The sequence below is a fragment of the Neltuma alba genome, unplaced genomic scaffold (assembly GCF_004799145.2).
Source record: "Neltuma alba isolate B1F8T4 unplaced genomic scaffold, ASM479914v2 tig00012735_pilon, whole genome shotgun sequence".
Taxonomy (NCBI): Eukaryota; Viridiplantae; Streptophyta; class Magnoliopsida; order Fabales; family Fabaceae; genus Neltuma; species Neltuma alba.
This window is the reverse complement of record NW_021637155.1, coordinates 1-24,133: the sequence shown is the minus strand read 5'-3', so window position 1 is coordinate 24,133 and position 24,133 is coordinate 1. Positions and strand designations below refer to the sequence as shown.

The following is a 24,133-nucleotide window of genomic DNA, read 5'->3' as shown; positions in this document are numbered from 1 at the left end:
TCCCTTATAATTATCATATTAACTTATACCCTTTTTGGTAATTTCTACATGTAAAAAGTGCTTCTGGTATAACTATCTAAACACTCTCACTTCTCAGAAATCACTTTTTCTCAGAATTTATTCTCCACAGAATCTATTCTCCCAGCATCACTTTTCCAAACCACGGTTTGGTTTCATCCAAACACACACCCTGACAAGCATGTGGTCCTTACTCTGTACGTTTATTTGACAAAACCAAAAGCCTCGATGCAGCTTTTTCAAGTTATTTAGAAGCGTTTTATTTCGCATGTTTTTTTTCAGTCAAATTGCAAGACTTTCCGATTAGCGTTTTGCGAGATGTCTTTCAATGACTTTGTTAATTCTCCACCGTAGACGTTTATGAAATACTTATTTTTATTTGAATGAAAATAATCACCATAAAAAACCGATATGTTCTATAGTTTGGAAACTTGAGTTATAATTTTGAAAAATAATGCTAGTAAATCATTTCTGTTATCAAAACATAAACGATATAAACCTTGTTACATTTTGCTACATTTTTTCAACATGAAATATAAAATCCAGTTGGAAATGGAACCTATCACACTCATTCAACTGTTGAATGAAGTCAGTCTCCTTTCTTTCTTGTACAACATTTTATTGACTAAATTAAATATAAAATTAATCAGGTGTTTCATTTTTAGCTAAGTCTCGAATCCATCAATCGCTGCAGCTCGAGAAGACTCAGTCCACTCCCATCTATATGAACTCCCCTAATATTCAAGATCCACTTGCCATGCAGAAAGTGATAGGCTTTTCGTAATAATGCATGTGATTAGGTCTGTCTCCTCTGACTCAGTCCACTCTTGAGACCAAAGCTTCGAAATATTATTTTTGACAATAAGATAGTTTTCCCATTGAAATAGCACAGGTGGAAATAAAGTTATAAATATACACGGGCTATCTGTGCTTCAAGGAAAAGCCACGAGAATGCACAGGCACGGCATGAATACTTCTCTGGGTGTTCGCTTCTCTATTCTCTTGTTGTTGTCTGAAATTGTAGGATTATGCTTTTGTGGAAATTCAAGCGTGGGATGCTTAGAACAAGAGAGGCAAGCTCTTCTCAAGTTCAAAGCAACCCTCACTACTGATCCATCAGATAGGCTTTCTTCTTGGAATTCCAGTGATTGCTGCCACTGGAATGCTGTGACCTGTGACAGAGTTACTGGCCATGTTCTCAAACTTGATCTCAGGAATCCATGTTATAGCTTACCAGTTGAAACTTGTGACTTTGGCCAGCAATCTGTGGGAGGTTTACACGTTGATGAATCTCTTGTGCAATTGGAACGCTTGAGTTACTTGGACTTGAGTGGAAACCAATTTCATGCTGCTCCAATTCCTCTCTTCTTTGCTTCGATGCATCAGCTGAGAAATCTCTCTCTCTCTAATGCTAATTTTAGCGGCAAGATTCCGCATAATCTTAGCAACCTCACCAACCTACTCCATCTTGATCTCAGCCTCAATGATTTCCAACTCAGTGACATGAACTGGGTTTCTAGGTTTCGGTCACTGCGAAGCCTTGACATGCATGACGTCGACCTCGGGAAAACACATGATGTATTCCAGGTATTTTACAAGCTTCCTTCTCTATCTTATTTGAATTTAGCTGAGTGTGGAATTCACTCCCTGATCCCTCCTCCTCATCACTCTCCTAATTTCACCCACCTTCCAAGGATTCAAGTGCTCGATCTTACTTACAATTCACTTGAAAGTCGCAGTCTTGATGTTTTCCAAAACCTGACTTCTGTTAGATTTCTTTACCTTAGTTTCAACAATCTCAGTTCATTGCCATTGTGGTTCAGTAAATTTGATAAGCTTGAGGAACTAAATGGTGCTTACAATGGACTTCGAGGTCCGCTTCCCCTTGTTCTCAAAAATTTGTCTTCCATAAGAGTCCTTGACCTTTCTTCCAACCATCTTACGGGTTCTGTTCCATCTTGGTTAGGTGAGCTAACCAACCTTCACCAACTAGTCCTTTCCTCAAACAATTTCACTTCTTTAGAATCCTCTCTATCTTTGATTCTAAAGAACATGTGCCGTTTAAAAACATTAGATTTCTCAACGAACAACTTCCACGGAAAGCATTTGGGAACTTTGAATCTGGATGTGTCACGTATGATCTTGAGCAGCTTGACTTGAGCTCGAACACATTTAATGACTCATTACCGAGCTGGTTAGGGGAGCTTGAAAATCTAAAGGAGCTTCATATATCTGAAAGCACATTCTATGGTCCCATTCCCTCTTCTCTCGGGAAATTGTCACAGTTGGCAAGACTTGAACTTGTTAACAATCATATGAATGGAACAATTCCTGAAAGTCTCACACAGCTTGTGAATCTAACTTTCTTGCGTCTTGCCGGAAATCAATTAGAAGGGTTTATTCCAAGCAGTCTCTCACAGTTGGTGAACCTGACTTTACTTGACCTTTCAAACAATCGTCTCAGAGGCACCATTCCCCGAAGCTTGGGCCAACTTGTGAAGTTGCAATACCTTGGTCTTGCCAATAATGGTTTACATGGTGACATTCCCGATAATTTTGGCCAACTTGTAAAACTAGTTGAATTAGATCTTTCTCTAAATAGTTTGAAAGGGTCAGTATCTGCTTTCGAGAGATGGTCATTTGAGCAGCTCACAATACTGAATCTCTTTGGAAACAGCATTAGCGGATCATTGCCTAAAAATATTGATGAGATAATGCCTGGGTTGGTGTATTTGCTTGTTGGGAATAACTCCATGAATGGTTCAATACCAAACTCATTGTGCAAAATTTCCACCTTGTTTCGACTTGATCTCTCAAGGAACAAATTTTCAGGTGAAATTCCAGATTGCTGGCAGGATAATCAAGGGTGGGATGAAATAAACCTGTCGTCCAACAAACTATCAGGTGGTATTCCAAGCACATTTAGTAATCTTTCCTCCCTGTTGTGGTTGCATTTGAACAATAACAGCCTTCATGGGGAGCTTCCAATGTCTTTAATGAATTTAAAGCAACTGGTGATTATTGATGTCGGTGAGAATCAATTTGTCGGAAGAATACCACCGTGGAATGGGGACACTTTTCCCATGTTACAAATTCTTAGACTACGACAAAACAAGTTGACCGGTAGAATTCCTTCACAGCTTTGTCAACTCCCATCACTTCAGATCTTGGACCTTGCAAGTAACAACTTAACGGGTTCAATACCTCACTGCATTGGTAATCTTAGTGGGATGATTAAATCCAACAGGTCAAATGAAGCCAAGGTAAAATTTGATTTCAATTTTTTCACAACAGACTTCACTGATGAGTGGCCTGCCGAGGATGTTAAACAAGTTGTGAAGGGGACAGAACTTGATTACATCAAAATATTGAAGTTTGTGGTGAACATGGATCTTTCTGATAACAATCTGGTAGGAGTTATTCCTAAAAGTATAACTCAGCTCACTAGACTGCACGGCTTAAATCTGTCGCACAACCATTTCAAAGGAAAGATTCCCGAAAGAATAGGAGATATTAAATCACTTGAATCTTTTGATATCTCTTGTAATAATTTTTCTGGTAGAATTCCAGAGACCATGCCTACTTTAACCTCATTGAGCCACTTAAACTTGTCATACAACAATCTTTCAGGACCAATTCCAACAGAAAACCAGTTTTTGACTTTGGGCGACCAACGGATTTATGCTGGCAACCCTTATCTTTGTGGATTTCCACTTCCAAATAAGTGTAATGGAGGTGATTTGGATGATCATGCTCATAAAAGTGAAGGCTCTAGAGATGACAAGGACGACAAGGATTCTGAGAAAGTGTGGTTTTATTTTGTCATAGCTGCTGGGTTTGCGATTGGCTTTTGGTCAGTCATTGGGACTCTCCTGTTAAAGAAGAGATGGAGATATGCTGTGTTTCGCCGAGTAGATGATGTGGCAGATGACATATATGTGTCCGTCGTATTGAAAGTAGCAAAGCTCAAGAGGATGATGAGAAATCATGTTGATGTTTGACCCCCTCCTAGTTTTGTGTCCCTTCTCTTTTTATTGTAACCAAGTGATGTATTATGCGTGTTTGCTAGCTTGTTGGAATAACTGTGCTTTTTTGTTAATTTATGTAATCTTTGTTTTATACTCCTCCTGTCCTAAATATAAAATTCATTTTGTTGTGTAAATTATACTACAAATGAGTCTTATATTTAAGACCAAAAGGTATATATATATAAATAGAATGTCCTCTTTATTTTGAGTACTTTTATTTTAATCCTAAATATAAGACCCTAATTTACTTTATCTCTTATATTTATTCAATTTTTTTCAAAGTAGTCATTATAATAATAGTAATACTGGCCAATATACTTGATTAGTAAAAATATTTTAGAAAAAATAACATCTATTTATTACAAATAACTAACTTAACTAATTTTCTTATTCTATTTAAATTAGCTAACTCTTATACTACCTCCGGTCTTTAATATAAAACCTTATTTGACTTTTATTTTAGTTTTAAATATAAGACTCTAATTTATTTTGTCTCTTATATTTATGTAATTTTTTTCAAGATAGTCCTTCTAATAATTGTAGTTTTAGTCAAAACATTTAATTGGTAAGGATATTTTAGGAAAGACAATACCTATTTATTACAAATAACTCATTTAACTTCTTTTCTTAATCTCTTCAAATTAATCAATTAGTTCTTATAATTAGAACCGGAAGTAGTATTAAGGATGAGAGGTAATGTATAGTTATCTCTCGTTTTTTTGTATATTTCTGTTTGCTCTCTGTGAATGTTTCAGAATATGCGCTGCAATTGAACAGCCTCTGCTAGCTTCTTACTCGGCGTTCATGTCGTTTTGTGTGCGTGCAGGTTACTCATAATTAAGCGACAAAAATGCAAAGTTGAAAAAACGAGAAAGAAACTACGACAAGAGTTGCCATGTGATTGCATGCAAATGCAACCTTCTGTTCGCATAATTAAAAATGCAATAATTTTTTTGGTCATTAAACAACATTAAAAAATTGGAAGCGTTGGGGCAATTAAAAAAAAAAAATTTACGATGGCTTCAGCTTCAATGGCTACTCTGTTTTGTAAGTCAGGCTATCTTTCCTGAATTTGTAAAGCATAAAACAATGTTTTAAATTCATAACCCAAAAATTCAAAAAAAAAAAATCTATAATTTGGCATAGATAATGTTTTGCCTCAGGCGACTCGTGACTGTCACGTGCTGAAACACATAATATCGAAAATAAACCAAGGGTTTCTTCTGTCTGCAACAGCCTTGTCTTATAATGCTGAAAATAAAGTAGAAGAGTAGACTCATCCTAGCTATATTTTCTTCAGAGAGAGTTGGGAACCAAACTTTAGCCACTTATTTCAAAAAGTTCTTACTATTTATACATACCAATCTCAATTGGTAGATGACCCTTTTTTGTTAGTAAGTGCATTATAATTATACATAAATCGCCCCTTACCTTCATATTCTGAGCCCTAATGTGTAAGAAGCCAAAATGACTAGCAATCCTTGTGATTATCGTCTCAAAATGTGAAAAAATTCTCATCAAAATTCTAAAAATAAACTTAGATCACTATGAAATAATGCGTGTTCAATCTGTATCTGTAATAATAATAATTGTTTTAAAAAAAGAATCCACAGCTGAGAAACCTCTAATTTAATAATCAACAGATTCACCTGTATATTCAAAGAACTAATATGTATATATTCAAAATTTATTGCACACCCTGTTTCTCCCAGTACTTTCTCTGCCACGATTCAACCTGCAGAAGTGAACCCTGCTTTCTCCTTAAATGATGATGTAAAGATGGAGGGTCGTAGGGAGGAGGCAGAGTGCATGGATTGGAATTTGAAGGAGCCTTCACCATCGAATCCATCATGAACTTCTTTTCCAGCCCTTCTGCCTTACAAACCATGGCTTCTGCACACAGCTCAACAGCTTTCTCGCTCACCCTGGGCTTGTATCTCAGCAACTTAGCATACGAACTTAAAAGATGAAACATGTAATCATACACATACTCCATCTTCAACTCTTCTTGTACGAAATCACTCGCTGCTTTTCCTATCTCTTGTGCCTGCAGTTTCCACAAACAATATTAACTCAGTGATCTTAGTTTTATATATACAACCACAATACAAGTCTTATCCCACTAAGTGGGATCAGTTATATGGAAGACAAGTCTTATCTTTGGCACTGGCTATAACACATAAGCAGGGTTTATAATTAGTGTGGAGTTTACCTTCTTTTTGTGGGTGTTTCCCCAATCAACCGCGAACTTAATGGATCTGCATTTGTCATCTTCCTTGATGGGCCAATAGTGGTGGAGTGGAAGCAAGCCTCTCGTGAAGAAGTCGTAGTAATGGGGCGTTACTAAGAAAGTGACAGAATCACAGGATAATATATATTTTTCACTCACGGACCAGGCAGACCCTTCAATGTAGATCTTATACCTGCATGCACGCATCACGAGTTTGCTTATTTTACAAACACGTATCAAGTGAACAATAATGCAAACTTGTTTAATATATTATTACCTGTGAGTGCATTGGCTGGCCAGGTCTGATTTCTTGAACCCTTGTCGAGATTCTGATATCCAATCCTGATATGATATATTGGAATATGGACGTGAGGCTTTGTGATGAATGAGAATAGTAAAGGTCACAGAGACACAGCTGAGAGAGAGAGAGAGAGAGACATGGTTAATTAGTTACCTGGGAGTATAAACGAGCATTCCAATCATGGGCTTGAGAGAGATTGCATTTAAGGAGGTCTTGTCTGGTTTCAGCAACGGCGGGATTGCCTTTCCAGTAAGCATAAGGCTCCCTTTTTGTCCATTTTGTTCTCTTGTTTCCTTCTTTCAACTCTCCCAACAGTCTCTCCCATGGCTTTATGTTCACCTCTGGCCTTCATCATATTATTTTTATCATTATATTATCAATTATGTTTGGTTAAATTGATTCATAATACTAGTAGTTTCTGCTTTCTAGCGAGTTTATTAAAATGCATAAAAAATTTAAAAAGAAGTTAAAAATCCCGTTAAAAAACGTAAAGATACTTTAAAAAACGATCTTGTTCAGAATTTTTTGTATCAGTGGTTCGACCGATTCATTAAAGCAGGCAAAAGTTTGTGTCTTGTTCAACCTATTACTGTATCAAGGTGAAATGAATTGTATTATTCACAACATATGAATAAAATCACCTTTAAATTTTATAAAATCGAAAATAAGAATCCCCGTTGAAAATAAAGCAATGGCATGAGCCATCATTTTATAATAAAACAACTGGATCATTCAAATAACTTATTCTTTGTTGGAACAAAGATTTTCATATCTTTTGAACATAATAAAAATTATATATGACTTCAGTGAAAGTCAATTAAATATGTACTCCTCCGGTCCTTATTATAAGACCCAATTTGACTTTTTATTTGGTCCTAATTATAAGACCCAATCCATTTTGTCTCTTATATTTATGCATTTTTTTTCAAGATAATCCTTCTAATAATGATAGTTTTAGCCAATATACTTAATTAGCAAGGATATGTTAGGAATGACAACACTTATTTATTATAAATAACCAACTTAACTTACTTCCTTAATCTCCTCAAATAAGTCAATTGGGTCTTATAATTAGGACCGGAGGAGTATGTTCTGTTATTCTGTTTCTAATGACATTTTGAGCAGAAAAATAATTTTTTAATATACATTATGAAGAAAATTTATAAAACCAGGAGATTAATCGGTATAGTTGACTGCAAAATTTAGGCAGTTGAACGAATTAACTCTAGTAGGTAAGAATTTGCAGAACAAACAAATAAATAAGAAGGGTTGGTGACTTACCATCCCCAAAAGGACCAATCAGGGAAAACAATATCCAACGTGGCATCATCGGCACAGTAACGGAAAAGCGGAGGTGGTTCCGTGGCATTGGGTCCGCTATAGTCAACGGTCCTAATCACAGGCCAGTCCACGCAATCGAACATCAGCTCCAAATCAGGAACCTTCCCTGGGTACCTTCGCAACAACTGTAGGATCCCCCACAGGGTAAAAACGTCTCTCGTCTGAAAAGCCTTCGTGTACGTCTCCACATACGCCTTCCCTCCCACTATCACCAGTTTGAAATTCGCCGTCCTCTTCGCCCTCTTCACCATCTCCTCTGTGATTCCCGTGTGGGCCCATGGCCTCAGATCTTCGTGTATCCAACGGAAGTACTCCGGACACGTGCCTGCTCCTTGACGGTCGTGATCATCTGATGAGGTAGGGTAGTTTCCTTGGCATTTTCCGGTGCGGCTGTATTCACTGCAATTCAGTGGAATTTCCACTTGCCTCCCGGAGTAGGAATTGGTCATGTACGACGTGGTTCCCTGCTTGTGACCTGGGAAAATTATCTGTAAGAAAAACCTTTGTCAGCTCCTGTGGCTGTAAAATATGTTGTTTATTTGGCATCATCCTTAAAAATATCAAAGTTTATTACCCCATAAGATTTGCAACCGACAAAAATTGAAGGTTAAGAAAAATGTAATCGACAAAAATTAATGATATGATACGATAGGATCCCACACACAGTTAACATGAGCATTAAGTATCCACTATCCAATGACTACTTGAACAAGTGATGATAATTTGTTTGACCAGAACGAATACTGACAGTACCACTTACCGTGTTGCATGATTACATATTTTGACGAGGACAAAAAAGAAAAGTATATATGCTTTTCCCATTCATAGCACAAGCCATTTTCTTCTAGTTTAACTTACTTTTTAATTAATATTTTTGGTGCACACGAGGTAATTAAACTAGACTTATATTATACTGCTACATGGGAAGAGCATATATGATGCCGAAAGAAACAGTTCGGAATGAATAACGTTGAAATTTATTAGAATCTATTATGCCTAATTGTAACGCTAGTTTATTCCGATGAGAATAATGCGCATAAATAAAGGAAGCAAAGTCAGTCGGGGGATTGAGACCAGAAATGGAAAGACCCAGTGCGCGCGATGTGGTCCCCACAAGTTCAAGTGCGCGCTAACGCGTGGCGCTATATCCTAGGGCTTTGTGGAAGTCACGAAATTTGAAAGGCACGAAAGTAGTTGCGGTCCCACAAGACTTATACTAGCCACTTGTGCAGACACGTGGCTTCATTTCCACAAACGCTCCTTGTACCCCCTGCACGAGTTAACCGACAATAGCGGCGCATGTCAACATTCAAAAATTTCGGGCATCAAAACGGTGATCACCCGAAACGACACGCCGTCGGAGCGACCTGAACTAGTGGGCCGTTTTACTATTCTACTACAACGGCAGGAAGTCGTTTAAATAATTTGGGAGGGTAAATAAAGAAATGGTGTGCGTTGGGAATTCCGGGTGACAGGAAGGAAACGTGGAAACAATTAATGAGAAGAGACTTTAGAGAGCCAATCAAGGTTGGACGCAGGGACACATACCGTGGGATTAAGGAAACGCGAGCAGACCAACGCGCCGACGACGAGGAAGATTGTGAACGCCAGAATTATAGAGGCTGGTCCGCCTGGTGACTTCATAAATGGTCGCCAGATCGTGTCTGGGAAATGACGGAAAGCCCACGATCCCATATTCTCGTACCCCTGAAACTGCGTCTGCAACCTCTGCCTCGCTCCCCCACACCCACCTCGCACTGTCCTCTGTATATTCCACATTCCTGCAAGATCCCACCTTTCTCACAGTCTCTTCACTGGCCTCGCTGAGTTTCTCAGCTACTGATTTGATCCTCATACACGAAACTCCAGAGCCTCGAGAGACGGGGAGAGATTGCTCTGTAACAAGGATGAGAATCGATGGTCAGTATGATTGGCCTGGTGTTGAATCATCAGCTTATAACGATTTGAGAGAACCAAGAAGAACACAGAGAGAGGGAGAGAGCGAGGAGTAACCTTGGAGATTTTCTTTTCGTGGGGTTGGATTTGGTAAAGAACCTGTATGAAAAGATAGATTAACCTTTAGAGGGGAAAAAGAAAACGGCAAGCAGATCGGATTGTTGGTTAATAGAAAGTTAGAACAGGGAAAGGAACTTAAAAAAGAAATCAAAAGAGGGGAGGGGAGAGAAGAAGAACGGTGGGATGAAAATAATTGTGGGATCTTTGAGGTGGGATCAGTGTGTGATGATTTGGTGACACTCACCTATTTATGTGATTACTTGTGTAATTATGTAGATAGACGTAGAAGAAAGAAGAAGAAAAAGTGGGATGGTGGTGGTGGAACTGGACCTAGAAATTATGAAACTTGCTGGCGAAGATCTTAAGAAGCATACAAAAGTTAGAGACTTACAGATTTAGCGGACTGTGTCTGATTCTGGGAATTTAGCTTCATGCCCTGTTTAGGAGCATCTCACTAATTTATATCTCTGTTTGGCTTTCTAGTTTCTAGTCTCCGGTTTGCCTTTTCGTTCATTTTTCTCGTCAGCATAAATCCTTTTTTTTTTTTTGGGGCATCGCCTGTCACCGTAAATCTACCCCCTCTCAACCGCAACTATTTTCAACAAGATATTAATTGATTGGGCCAGCGAAATATGAGACATCATTTGTTAGATTCCCAAAACGGCCACCCATGTCTGACTAAATAAAACCATTTTTATATTAATTGGAAAATACCAATTCGAAAACATTTTTTTTTTTTAAAAAAAGTCCTTTGAACTTGCAAGAATTCACCTAAATAGTAGTTTTTGCGACCAGGGCTCCCCTCAACTCAGAGGATCCGTGAATTGATAATTTAGACAATTTAAAATTCACATTTAAAGTCGTTCATTTCCAGTGCAAATCTCTTTTAAGCTCGTGATTGAGAAATTATTATTAAATCCAAATAATTTAAGTTAATGAATTTATTATAAATTTGGTAGTACTTCTCCCGTATTAATATAGAACCTAATTGTGAAGTTGATGTTTTACAAGCTTATTAATCTTTTTTTAAATTAATTCTATTAACATTCCCTTTATAATAATCAAGTAGGAGAAGGAGAAAGCGTTTTAGAAAAAAATATATTATATTAACTAATTTAATTAATATTTTTAATCTACTGAAATTAGTTAATTATGTTTTAGAATATCATATTTGGGCGAAATGAGATTAAACTGGAGCCTAATAAGTTGTGTCTAGAGAGTAAAATGGAAATTGGAAAATAAAGGAAAGAATGAATATTACTTCTTCGGTTACAGAGAAATTTCGGAATCCGGGGGTTTGAGTGCTGGGGATCAAGAGGATAGGGATTAGGAGGAGTTCAAATGCAAGATGTCTGAAAATGAAGATGACAATAATGTTGTGTCGTACAGTTGTTATCCTCTGAAATGGAAGCTTGAAAACGACAACTGTGTGATCATAAAATAAAAGGGAAACGACACCTTATGTTGTTCCAAGTGGAAGCAATGACTCATCGGTTGTTATCTCCATTAACTTTTCGGCGACTTCATTAAACTTTTTGGTCAACAACTTTAACTGTTACTCGAGAAGACCCTCCATTTTCTGAAAATTAAACAGATTCTCGAGAAGACCCTCCATTTTCTTCACCATTCGTTCCAGTTTGGTTGGTCTTTTTCGAAGTAACTTCATAATTGTATCATTCCTTGTTTAACCAATCATAACTCACTATTTATTATTTTATTCTGAATACTGATGAAGTGGTGATTAATATTCCCATAGATTTGTCTTTACTTTCAAGATGCCTTTAAATGTAAATGCTCCCCCTACATCCAGGTATTTTAACATTCATAACTGCATAAAAATCATGACATCTAAAAAAAAAAAAAAAAGCTTTGTCTTTTTTTCCCCCTACATCACGCACTTGCCCCTCCAATTTTCGTAATATTAGCGTATGGAACCTACAACCTTCTGTAAATATATTTATTTGAACAATTAGTCATGAATCATATTATAATTATACAAACGTAAAGTATATTTTAAGGCACGAGCAAAACAGTAAGCACCTCAGGATTTTCTCTCACTCAGCTAGCCATTATTTATGCATTGAATTAAATCAATAATGAATTACATGAATGACATTATGGCATAGCCTATACATACACTATCTCTGATTTTTAATATAAGAGTTAGTTAATTAATTTAAGTAGATTAAAAAAGTTTGTTAAGTTAGTTGTTTGTAATAAATATGTGTTGTCTTTCTTAAAATACCCTTGTTAATCTTGTCTATTAACTAAAACTACTATTTGATAAAATATTTAATATGTGCTATCACTGGAAGGATTACTTTAAAAATAAATAAATAAATATAAGAGACAAAGTAGTTTGAAGTCTTATATTGACAATAAAATTAAAAATTAAATTAACTCATATATTAAAAAGGAGAGGTATTATAAGTTAATTTTGGTGACTTCTCCTTCATTTGCCTAAATTTGAAAACTAGGGGTGGGGTTGGGGACTCACCGCCTCCCCCACTCGATGCGGTCATTGTCCATTAAAGCACCCCGCTTGAGCCTTGGACCCAGCCTCATCACATTGGGCTATATACTGGGCAAGTGAATAAATTTGGACCAATGGTATTCAGCCTAACCCTAGCCTATGCCAAGGGTGGCCCTGGCTCCTAATCCGTGCTTCCCATTCTTTTTTCTCTTTATACGAGATACTTTTTTTGGCATAACTTGTTTCCATTTACAAAAAGAACGCTTAACTATACATATGTGGAATGAGAGGATAGAATTGTATAGACAGCAATGCTCCAGCACGCCTTAAAACTTATTTTGTCTGTTTTTTTTTTTTTTAGTGGGCTGGCCTTAAGGTCTTTCCAGCCAATTATCAATAGCTAATCCCTTTTGACTTTTGAGGCACATGTATTATAGAAGCGGGCTTTCGTCCGTTTTAACAAGATATTTTTCATACACATGATTAGGACTCGATCGGACTCCTAACAATATATTATCTCATATTCTTAATATAAGAGCTAGTTAATTAATTTGAATAGATTAAAAAAGTTAGTTAAATTAGTTATTTGTAATAAATAAGCTCTGTTTTTTCAAAAATATCTTCACTAATCAAGTGTATTGATTAGAACTACTATTATTATAAGCACTGACTTGAAAAAATGGAATAAATATGAGAAATAAAATGGATTATGGTCTTATATTTAGGATGAAAATAATAATCAAACGAGCTCTTATATTAAAAACCGGAGGCGGTACTTAAATGACCCAATTATCTATTAACCATATCAAACTTTATTGATAGCTTGTTTTGCTTTTGATCAATCTAGTCTTGAGTGTGGTGTAAAAATGGGTCATTCTTTTTTTAAAAAACATTATTTTTAAGCTGATTAGAATAGAAGATTACAACAAACCGGAAATCCCAAATCAATTGTAATTTAGTTAGATGCAATTATATTACAAACACTGGTGACATGTAAAAATTACTTGGATTATATGGTCGATTGGATGAATCGAGAAGGGGGTTAGTCCAAAGTGTGAGTGAAAAATGAAAAGCAGAAGAAGAGGACCCCAGCACTAACAAGTTGGCCAAGCGGAATAAAAGCGGGTCTCAAGGCGATTGGTGGAAAAATATTATCAGTTAGGATTAAGATAGAATGAAGAAGGATATATATATATATATATATTACTTTCAGTCTTTAATATAAGATCTCATTTGACTTTTATTTTGGTCCTACATATAATATCTAAATTCACTTTGTTTCTCATATTTATCCTTTTTTTTTTCAAGATAACTCTTCTAATAATAATAATTATAGCTAATAAACTTGATTAGCAAAGATGTTTTAGGAAAAACAACACTTATTTATTACAAATAGTTAACTTATTTTTTTAATCTACTCAAATTAGTTAACTAACTCTTATATTTAGAATTGGAGGTAGTGTTAAAATGAGATGAAATATACGAAAGTAGACAAAATAAACACAATCCGAGATTCAAGAAGGCATAATTGAAAGAACAGGAAGGTTGAACTGGAGTTGGATAGGAATAAGGATTAGAGCACAAAAAGGACATGACACTTCACACAGCTGTCGATTTTGAAAGATATGTATCATATAATCCCTCCTTTTCAAAAGAAAAGAAAAGAATTCATTGTATTTCCTTTATTTTCTGTTCTGTTATTGATTACTTTTAGATTTCAAAAATACATTATATTGTGCGTGTACATGTATGTATGTAATTTGGGGGGGTTGTAATTAAGTGGTAAGGAAAGGGACATGACGTGAGTTATTTGTGACTCACAGTGAGCCTTCGGCAGCTTCGAAAATAATAAAAGGAGGCGTTACCTCAAAATCTCTGTCACCCTCACCCTTCCCATCACTGTGCTTCCTTCTTCCTTTACATCCATCTCTCTCGATTCTTTCTCTTTTTTCCAATTTCTTTCTTTATACTTATTACTTGGATTGAATTTGATTATTGTTTAACCCAATTTTTTTCCTCATCCCTCTGTCTACACTCCAAAAGAAGTTTTTTCTTTAGAAAATATGACTTTTTATATTAATTAATTATCCAATCTGAAGTATTTTAATTTACAATAACTGATTTTTAATTATATCTGAAAATATCCTAAATTAAATTCCCAAAAATACTTGAAAAGCCGAATATACTTTCATGCAAAATAAATTATTCACAAGTTATAAATATTAGAGCTTATATTTTTCATATTTCATGCCGTGTGCAGGTTTTTAAATAGAAAAATGCATCCTTTTTTTTTTTTGGGTTAAGGGTTTCACATCCAAAACTGTTTAATTAATCAAGAAAGTAAAAAACAATATGTGTTGGGTATAATTAATTAAGGGGGAAAATTAAGCAAAATGAGTTGGGAGCGTGCAAATAAATGATGGCCCTGAAAAGGTTTGACCGATCATCAATGGATGGACACAGTTTTTGTAGCACAAATCAGCTACATATATCCCCACACACCCCTTTTCCTTTTTAGCTTTTTCACCTGAATCAAATTAAAGTATATGTTTTGTTATACCATTCAGAAAATAACTTAATCCACGTATATTTATTTCTAATAAAAAACTCACACTATTCATAAATATATAGAACTATTAACTCTTTTATATAGTTCATAACCGACTTGAACTTCTTAAAAGACAGAGCTAACTGTTAATTCAATGCGAGGAGGAGCGAAACAAATCATAGGATCAAAGAATTTTTGTTCTCCCTAAAAACAGAAGCTGCTCTATATGTGTGTGTGTCTTTGTGTGTGTGTGTGTGTGTAGGATGTGTGTTTAAGATGGTTAGAAGAAAGATTTAGTCATAATCAATAAGTAGTAGGTACCAAAATATTTCATTTGTTTATGAGATTGAGTTTTATTCCGTTAACTCCCACTTGAGACACAATCATATCATAGCAGCTCGTTTTCTAAATCGAAAAGTGAATGACACACTTTAATTATGAGACTATACAAAAGTGCTGGGGGAATTAAGTGCATGAATAATTAGGATCATTTAATTTGATGAAACGAGTTAATTAACTTGCCTAATTAACGTCCGACCCGCAGCCGCATAGAGCGTGGAAGAAAGGTCCTTCACAACATTTTACAGCCACAATCTGAAACGACATAAAGCCTTTCAATTTCTGTCCAAACAACACAACAAAAGAGAAAGACAGCGACTCCATTGTTCACATTTAATGAAGCATTCCATCATTCCCCGCACACACAGAGCACAGCCCCCTCATCGGAATTTCAAATAGTTTCAGAGATATACACAAAGATTTATATTCATACATGCGCACCATTGTCCAATTTGATTCTAAATGTAGGTCATTTGCAAGAAAAAGTTTTGGCCATAGATATAAGTTATTTGTAATATATTTAATACTTGCTTTTTAATTTTATCCTTATTTAATTATTATCGTAAAGAAAGAAAGAAGGGAGAGATATGAACATGATTTGTAAATGTAAAGATAAAACTTTAATGAGAGTAAAATAAAAAATATTATCAATTTGACATATTTCTTAATATATCAAAATGGGTTACAAGTGATTTATATTAAGGATCAGGGTGATATAGATGAGATAGATAGATAAGATATGTGTAGTAACTTTTTTTTTTCCCCGAGTGAATGGATATATGTGGTAATTAATAATGGAGAGGGGGAGAGCGGGAAGAGGGTAAGTGACAGTTTTGTCCTTCCACGCGTGAATGGGGGAGTTCAAAACCCAAGGCTTTATAAAGGGACGCTTGGGAGGGTTTTGTTTAAGCAGATATATCACTTTGATCGAAGCCAAAGGGTCACCACTGTTACCACCCTTCACCTCCATTCTTCTCCTCCCGCTGCTATCCTCATTATTCCATTCTTCTTCTTCTTCGGATCTTCTCTCTCTCAGCTAATCCCACTATGTCGACGGTCACGGTAATTTAGTTCTTCATTCCTTATTCTCTTTCTCTTTCTTTCTCTGTGTTCCATGCACACACAAGCACGTATGTACAATGTGAAAAAAAAAAATGGTGTGGTCTAGCTAGCTAGTTTGGGAAAATATGATCATCAAGAGAGAAATCGATGGATAATTTAGATATGTATTGTTGTGTTAACTGTGGGATCTGATGATGCAGACTGTAGAGGTAAGAGTTCCGAATCTGGACTGTGAGGGATGTGCCTCCAAGTTAAAGAGGGCTCTCTTCAAGCTTAAAGGTACTTTCCAACTTTTTTTGCTTTTGATGAATGCCGTGGGGCTTCCTTGTGCTAAAATGAACACGCACGCTTAGAAAGCGCAACACACAAAGAATACCCCTTTCCAATAGAGTCATCATATATTACCAGTCTTGTTCATGATGATGAGATTCACTTTGGTTTTCCAAATGATCTATGTTGTTTTTTTTTTGGGGGGGTCATCAAAAACCTTGGTGCATCAGAAACAGAGTATATAGAAAAGGCCAATACTAGCGTTAATAATGATACTGGTAGATGCTAGCAGATATATTTCTTGTTTCTGTACGTAGACAATATAGCAAGTCTGCAAAAGGAAAAAAAAAACCAATGAATAATTTAATAGATGACATGCAACATAAATTATATCAAAATTGCACTAATCACCGCGTCAAATTGTCAATATAGTGTAGCTTGCTTTTGAGTTCCATGTTTTGGCATGAAACTCGAGATCTAGCTTTTATTTTATTTTATTTAAAAAAACACACTAGAGATGAGTTAGATGATACTACCTCCAGTTTAATTATAAGATCTTATTTGCAGTCTACAAATAAGTTTTATAATTAGAACCAAAGGTAATATTATAGATTTATACTATCTCCGATCCTTAATAAAAGACCTTATTTGACTTTTATTTTGGTCCAAATATAAAATCCCAATCCACTTTATCTATCATATTCATGTTTTTTTTTCAAGTTAGTCCTTCTAACAATGGTAGTTCTAACCAATATACTTGATTAGCAAGGATATATTTGGAAAGATAACATCTATTTATTATAAATAACTAACTTAACTTCTTTCTTAATCTCTTCAAATTAGTCAACTAGATCTTATAATTAAGGCTGAAGGTAGTATTATAGGTTCATCTTCAATAAATCAAATGAAAGAATTAGGCGAAGAGAAGTACTGGAAGTGACGCCTTGCCCAGCACCCAAATAAAACCTACTCTATAATGAATGAAAATTTGAATCCCTGCCCAAGAAGATGCTCACATTTAGTACTTAACAATGTCTCAAAAGGAATTGTCTTTAATAGAAAAATACTTATGCTACCAAAAATTTTTTTGGATGAACTAAGAAAGTAGAAACTGATCCAACATGGAAAGATTGACAAAAGAACCATAATTAGAAGATTTTTTTGGGGGGGGGGGGGTGCGAGGTTGTGAAATTGAACTAGATCTGAAAAGGAGCACAAAAAGTGTTGTCTCTGTCCTGCTTTATAGATTGAGCTGCCTCATATTCTCCAATGTCACTATTTTACCTAATTTATTGTAAACTGTTCGCCACATAGATATGTCTTAAATTTATGTATACACATGAAATAAACAAATAAGAGACAGCATTTAAAGCGATGATGACATGTGAACATGATGGACACAGGAGTGGAGGAGGTGGAGGTCGAGATAGAAGAACAGAAGGTAACAGCGAGAGGGCATGGAGTGGAGTTAGAGAGGAAGGTGTTGAGAGCCATCAAGAGAGCCGGCAAAGTTGCAGAGCCATGGCCTTATTCTGGAACCCTCTCTCAGTTTACGACGTCGTTGCACAAGTACCCCACCTACATCCTCAACCACTACTACAACGACTCCTCCAAATCGGAGGCCTCCAATGGCGTCCACACCTTCTTCCACACTCCTTCTCTCTACTCCGTCGCCGCCTCCTCCGATGAACCCTTTGCTTCCCTCTTCAGCGACGAAAACCCTCACGCCTGCTCCCTCATGTAATGTATCCTTCTCATAATGCTTAGCTATTTCTCTATGATCTACAGAAGCAAGTTATCTAATTTGTGTAAAGCCTAGCCATTGTATTATCTAAGTTTTTACCATGTCGTATGAAATTAAACCACGTTGGTCGGTTGGTCCATCTCCTGTAACTTCTTTGAATTGTGTTTCAATTTGAAAAAGATCGTCCGAGAGTGGGCCAGCCATGAATGGAATTGAATTTGAATGGCTTATTAATTAGCTTGGGAAGCAGGTGGGGTTTGGCAACCCAGCTTTTTTCTGTAACTTTATCAGCTGATGATAATGTTGGATCTGAGTCTGACGATGATATATATATATGTGGCCATATGTTCAAAATCATCCTCCCTTTTACAGGCAAACGTAGGGACTTTAAAGATTCCCTTTACATCTCTTTTTTCTGATCCTGAGTGACAAGTACAAATTGGACAGATCAAGAGCCCATAAAATGATCTTAAATAATTTAGAAGAAATTAACAATACGTGATGTACCAATGTATGATTTAATCCTTATTTCTCATTATACGTTTCAAAGATATATATATATATATTTGAATACACTCTTCTATTCAAATAATAGATGATATTCGTTAAAAGCGATGTCGATCGATACAATTCAATACTAGAAGGTATATTGGGATGCTTTTATATGTATTGAGACTCAAGAGCAGTCACATTTGAATTAGCAGCTAAACGTTATATTTAATTTAATTAATACTAGTAGCTGGTCATATTATAATCCAACAAAGTTAATAGTTACTGTAGGGTGGTCAAAATGATACTCTCTCATTGCTCTTGGAAGTCGACTCTCCTCATCAAATTTTCACCACAAAAACACTGCAAATCATCCATTAATTTCCGATCTCGATCGCTAAATATACAATGACAGTATTGGACTTTAAAATAACAATTTTTTTAAGACATTTAAAACCAGCGATCGAGTACATATAAACGTTCTTGCAAATTATCTTGTTCAATGGATTTTTTTAATGGCCGACATAATGTAGCATAATTAAATTGAAAATATATTAGTGTACCTCAAAGCATTATTGCAACAAAAAAGAGCATCATATACTTTCTTTTGAGGAACATTACAATGTATTATAGTCATATAATACCTCTAGTCCTAATTATAAGACCCCGTTTATAATCTACAAACGAGGTCTTATAAATATAATCGAATATAATATATATTAATTTATTCTTAAAGATGGAATACAAACGGATGAGGGAAACAATTGAGAGATAATTTTGTTTTATATAGGATGATAAATTTGATTGAGATCAAGTGGACTTAATTAAATTTTTTATATTATATATATGTCGTTTTTCAAAGGTTTCTGGGACGGCATGACAAAACATATAGTTGCAAACATTTCCAGAACAGACATTGTTACGTAATGGAAGAATATTATATACGTGTGAGTATGTAAACCAGTGCCGCTGCCAGGTTGTGAAGAAGACAAAGCTTAATTTATAAATTATAAAATATACTCAAAAGCACACTTACTTTTGTCTCGACAAGGAAATATTTTAGGATCATGCATGCGCGCCGTTGGCATTGATGATAAAAAATATCCATTTAAAAATTTCACATCATAATGGGCCATGGGCCAGAATCGGGAAGCCCATAAGAGATTCAGGCCCATAAAAGCGCGAAGCTATTTCAAGATCAAACATTCCTGCGGCTGCTATCCCAAAGGCCGAGACAGAAAATGGCATTCAATGGGTCCCTCTCTTAGATGTACGGGTGTGTTTGGGTGACACACCAAACCATGGTTTGGGGTGGTTTGGTGTGTCACCCAAACACCCCCTCTAAAAATCAAAACCATAGTTTTGGAAAAAACAAAATTTTTTTGCTTTTGGAGAAAAAAGGGAGAGTGTGAGAGCCTATATGATATGTATCTTGTTATTTTTTTATAAACATATTTTTTGATAAACATATTTAATCTTATATTTTATAAATATATATACACATTAATTATTTATTAATTATATTATCTTATGTATTATTAATTATGTTGGTAAAAAATATATTATTAACAATTTTATTCCTTCAAATTAAAATATATCATAAAATCTATTTTTCTGTAATTATCATATTAACTTATGTTTTTTTTTTAGTAATTTGTATATATAAAAAGTGCTTCTGATAACAACTATCCAAACACTCTCACTTCTCAGAATCACTTTTTTATAAAATCTATTCTTCACAGAATCTATTCTTCCCAAAATCTATTCTCCAGAATCACTTTTCTAAACCACGGTTTGGTTTCATCCAAACACGCCCGTAGTCTCGCACTCCCACGCACTCATAAATATCACTCCTTCTTAAACCTTACGCTTTCGAGACACTTCATCCCACGCAAATTTTCAACTCTTCTTTTGCCTTCCTGCTCTCTCTCGTCATCAACTCTTCTTCCTCCTTCAATGGCTCAGGTACTTCTCTTCCTTTATCATCCGATTTATCTGAATGATTCAGAAAAGTTCGACTTTTTCACTTTAGCCTTCTTTTTCATCTTCTTTCTGCCCGTGTTTGGATCTGTAGCAGAAGGTGGTGTTGAAGGTCATGACTATGACTGATGATAAGACGAAGCAGAAAGCAATAGAAGCAGCTGCAGATATCTATGGTGCTTGAAATTCCATCTTCCCCTTCACACAAGAACTCATTTTTCTGCGTTCAATAATGGAATTTAACCCAGGAATCATCTGATTTATTGGTCGGTGATTTTTTTTTTTTTTAATATCAATTAGGGGTTGATTCGATCGCTGCGGATATTAAGGATCAGAAGCTGACTGTGATAGGCCAAATGGACACAGTGGCAGTAGTGAAGAAGCTGAAGAAGGTGGGAAAGATTGATATCCTATCCGTTGGACCTGCCAAGGAAGAGAAGAAAGAAGAGAAGAAAGAGGAGAAGAAAGAAGAGAAGAAGGAAGAGAAGAAAGAGGAGAAGAAGGAAGAGAAGAAGTAAAAGGACAATAATTACATATTGTCTGTCGTCTTCTTCAAATTCTCCCCCCTTTTCAATTTTCAAGTTTTCTGATAATTTCCGTATGCACAGAAGCCATGGCTATCTATATGGTAAAAGCATTGCCGTAGCTTTTTCTTTCTTTCTTTCTTTTTTTTCTTTTTTGCTGTGGGTTTATCTTCAAAATCTAGGGTCACAGTTTTCTTCTTGTTCGGCAGAATCAGCAGTGCAAAAACTCAGATAGTCGACAATTTTGTGTGGGTTTCATTTTGCATTTAATGTAGTTATTAGTGGCGTATGAAATAAGGAATAATTTATTATGCAATTGGCTCTTTTGGCACTGATAATATCGATGGATTTTGCCATGTTTGTGAAAAGAAAAGAGGTTGGTATGGAAGGTCAAGAAAATTTGGGCATCACGAAATCCTTTTTGAGTTTGTGGGTCATTTTCTAGAATGGCACCAAAGTTCAGAAGGGGCCAAGGAATCCAACCCTGGAGTGATAAAAGAAATGAATGGGGACAAAAGTGGTCTTCAAATGATTCTGTTGAGAGGGAGAGATGACTCATGGACACACAAGATTGTTTGATGAGCTAAGCACTTTCATTAATCCTTTTGCTCATGTCACTTGGTTAGGTTAGGTTATAAATGGTCAGTTTATGAATAGAATTTTCCGTTTTGGATTTGTTAATCTTACGCCTCACAACTTCACGCGTGTTGAAGGAAAAGAATTTGGTTGATATGATCACTAGAAGTTTAATTTCTCAATGTAATGCAACAAAACGTTGGTCATACCTGAATTTGCCTTGATTAATTATGTTATTTTCAGAAATTTTATCAGCACGGCCGACTCTGCTTGTAACACTCAAACACCTAAAATGGCAGGTGGCCCAAAAAATTTACGGGAAAAAAATGGCAATCCCGTAGTAGACAAAGAAAAATGGAACTTGAATTGTATGAGCAAACCCTTTAGGAGGAAATAGGGTAGCAAAGCGCTTCCAGAGGTTGCATTCAATGCAGATAGAGCATCAACACGTGGCTGACACACAAATTTGTCATGACAGGGAATGGCATAAAAGCTTCTTCAGCATTTAAATATTTAACTGAGAAAAAATGCCAAAAAAAAGTTTAAAATTATTAAATGCTAAATAAAAAATATCAACAAAAATTTATTGTTATTTACAAATTCAGATCAAGCACCAAATAAAATGTTATCAAATCTGATTTGAAATTTAATAATTTTTAACTTTTTTTGGTCATTTTCCCTTTGACTAATTTACTAGAGCAGCATGGGTCCATCTTAGGTTCCATCTTATCATCATCATCATCATTATTAAAAATTCAGCATACAAGTGATGAAGGTTAGCCTATCACAAAACAACATCAATTAAATATACCAATTAATGCATGCACTCCATAAAATAGAATATGGCATCCTATAATGAATGGAAAAAGTAGAATATCTGCTTGGCAAGCTGGCATCTTTGAGTCTTTGATTCCATGAGCTATATATGGAAGGACATGTGATCTTGGCACTTCAAAATTCTGTACACAACACCAAAAGCACCTACAAAACCTGCTGTGCAAGGCAATGGTCGAAACTAGCACAGGCAACAGCTACAGTTCAAAATGAGCTTGCGGCACTTTGACTGCTTTGGACTCTGCACAAGTATCCAGCTGAAAAATGTGCCATAAGAACTTCACGCTGACAGTGGAGAGGGGATGTGCTTTCAATCTTCACCTCGAGTGGACTAGGGGCTGTCATCTCTTAGGCCAAGAAAAACAAACCAAAAACCTTGAGCAAGTGTCAAGAAAGCATCAGTGAACATTTTACCAAGTCCATTGCTCTTGGAGCTAACCAATCACTTTAGATTTTCAGCTTCAGATATATCAGAATATTGGGATTGATTTCTTTGGAAAGTAGGAAATGAAATCTTAAATGCATCATCCAACGCGAAAGAGTATGCCTGTAAAATCATCTGAAGACGGAATGTAGCTTGAACAAAGTCTGAGGATACTCTAGCTGTAATTAAAAAAGAGAAGGTCAGAATTGCCCAATCAACCGGGCGACTTATTGTGATGCTATTCTCATCGCTTTAATCTCAAAGGAATAAACTTCTGAAGCGACCGCCCCCATCAAGCTACTTCAATTAACATTATCATGTTAAGGAGATCTAACCATATGCATCTCCAAGATACCACTAATGCAACAGATATGAGAAATTATTATCAGACTAAACTGGATACCACCCCATTTAAGAAACAGGATCCCCGGGTCGCTGGTTCAATGTGAATCATTGCTTAAAGTATAAGCTCACATTATCTTGGTTGCGTGATGCAAGCGGGCCCTAGGTTGATTTTCTACTTCACAATCTCAAATAGTCAAATATGTTGTCTTTGCTTTATATTTGTCAAGGTCTGAATTCTTTGGTAGACTGAACTATAAATATCTACCTTCGAAAACCTCATTGGTTCTTAAATTTACCCTGGAACCATTAGATCTAAAAACCAAAATTATGCATTACTAATCACAGCACCTCCTGAAACCCACCCTATGACGTCTGCCACTACCTTTGTCCTCAAATATTCACAATGAACCTTTGACCGACAAACTGTAAACCATTTATCCATCCAAGAGATCTCGAAACCTTGTTAAGTCCATAGACTATTGCTGTCCAATGCCACAGACAAATCCACCAGAAAATTGTAGTGACTATGACTGGTTCTTCACGGACATAAGATAAGCAGAAACAAAAAAGGATAGCTTCATTAGAAATAAA

The 24,133-nt window shown here is 35.8% G+C and overlaps 4 protein-coding genes across 7 annotated transcripts; 3 read left to right on the top strand and 1 right to left on the bottom strand.

The window, feature by feature from the left end:
• Window positions 1–969: 969 nt before the first annotated feature.
• On the top strand, window positions 970–4,166 carry LOC114730485 (receptor-like protein EIX2). The gene is made up of 2 exons (XM_028917570.1): window positions 970–1,984; window positions 2,068–4,166. Exons 1-2 carry the CDS (start codon window positions 970–972, stop codon window positions 4,017–4,019), a joined length of 2,967 nt encoding a protein of 988 aa, XP_028773403.1. The 3' UTR covers window positions 4,020–4,166.
• Window positions 4,167–5,599: 1,433 nt separating this feature from the next.
• On the bottom strand, window positions 5,600–20,745 carry LOC114730482 (O-glucosyltransferase rumi homolog). 4 transcript variants are annotated; one of them, XM_028917565.1, is made up of 8 exons: window positions 10,326–10,406; window positions 9,932–9,973; window positions 9,467–9,814; window positions 7,859–8,406; window positions 6,731–6,923; window positions 6,554–6,618; window positions 6,259–6,469; window positions 5,600–6,093 (listed from the first exon to the last, which is right to left on the bottom strand). In XM_028917565.1, exons 3-8 carry the CDS (start codon window positions 9,695–9,697, stop codon window positions 5,734–5,736), a joined length of 1,608 nt encoding a protein of 535 aa, XP_028773398.1. In that variant the 5' UTR covers window positions 9,698–9,814; window positions 9,932–9,973; window positions 10,326–10,406; the 3' UTR covers window positions 5,600–5,733. The 4 variants fall into 4 exon arrangements, with proteins under 4 accessions (XP_028773398.1, XP_028773399.1, XP_028773400.1 ...); XM_028917566.1 differs by lacking the exon at window positions 10,326–10,406 and adding an exon at window positions 10,179–10,262; XM_028917567.1 differs by lacking the exons at window positions 9,467–9,814; window positions 9,932–9,973; window positions 10,326–10,406 and adding an exon at window positions 20,741–20,745 and having other exon boundaries at window positions 7,859–8,382.
• LOC114730483 (heavy metal-associated isoprenylated plant protein 31-like) lies at window positions 16,217–18,652 on the top strand. The gene is made up of 3 exons (XM_028917568.1): window positions 16,217–16,356; window positions 16,557–16,635; window positions 18,030–18,652. Exons 1-3 carry the CDS (start codon window positions 16,342–16,344, stop codon window positions 18,368–18,370), a joined length of 435 nt encoding a protein of 144 aa, XP_028773401.1. The 5' UTR covers window positions 16,217–16,341; the 3' UTR covers window positions 18,371–18,652.
• A 70-nt stretch (window positions 20,746–20,815) lies between the features above and the next one.
• Window positions 20,816–21,701, top strand: LOC114730484 (heavy metal-associated isoprenylated plant protein 39). The gene is made up of 3 exons (XM_028917569.1): window positions 20,816–20,824; window positions 20,934–21,015; window positions 21,140–21,701. Exons 1-3 carry the CDS (start codon window positions 20,816–20,818, stop codon window positions 21,355–21,357), a joined length of 309 nt encoding a protein of 102 aa, XP_028773402.1. The 3' UTR covers window positions 21,358–21,701.
• Window positions 21,702–24,133: the final 2,432 nt, after the last annotated feature.

Coding starts and splice junctions, on each gene's coding strand:
- LOC114730482 (XM_028917565.1), bottom strand. CDS start 9,697: ATGTGGAATATACAGAGGACAGTGCGAGGTGGGTGTGGGGGAGCGAGG. Junction 8,407..9,466: donor CGCGTTTCCTTAATCCCACG/GTATGTGTCCCT, acceptor TTTTTCTTACAG/ATAATTTTCCCAGGTCACAA. Junction 6,094..6,258: donor GAAACACCCACAAAAAGAAG/GTAAACTCCACA, acceptor TGGAAACTGCAG/GCACAAGAGATAGGAAAAGC.
- LOC114730485 (XM_028917570.1), top strand. CDS start 970: ATGCACAGGCACGGCATGAATACTTCTCTGGGTGTTCGCTTCTCTATT. Junction 1,985..2,067: donor TTCTGTTCCATCTTGGTTAG/GTGAGCTAACCA, acceptor TTGATTCTAAAG/AACATGTGCCGTTTAAAAAC.
- LOC114730483 (XM_028917568.1), top strand. Junction 16,636..18,029: donor GGCTCTCTTCAAGCTTAAAG/GTACTTTCCAAC, acceptor TGATGGACACAG/GAGTGGAGGAGGTGGAGGTC.
- LOC114730484 (XM_028917569.1), top strand. Junction 21,016..21,139: donor AGCAGCTGCAGATATCTATG/GTGCTTGAAATT, acceptor AATATCAATTAG/GGGTTGATTCGATCGCTGCG.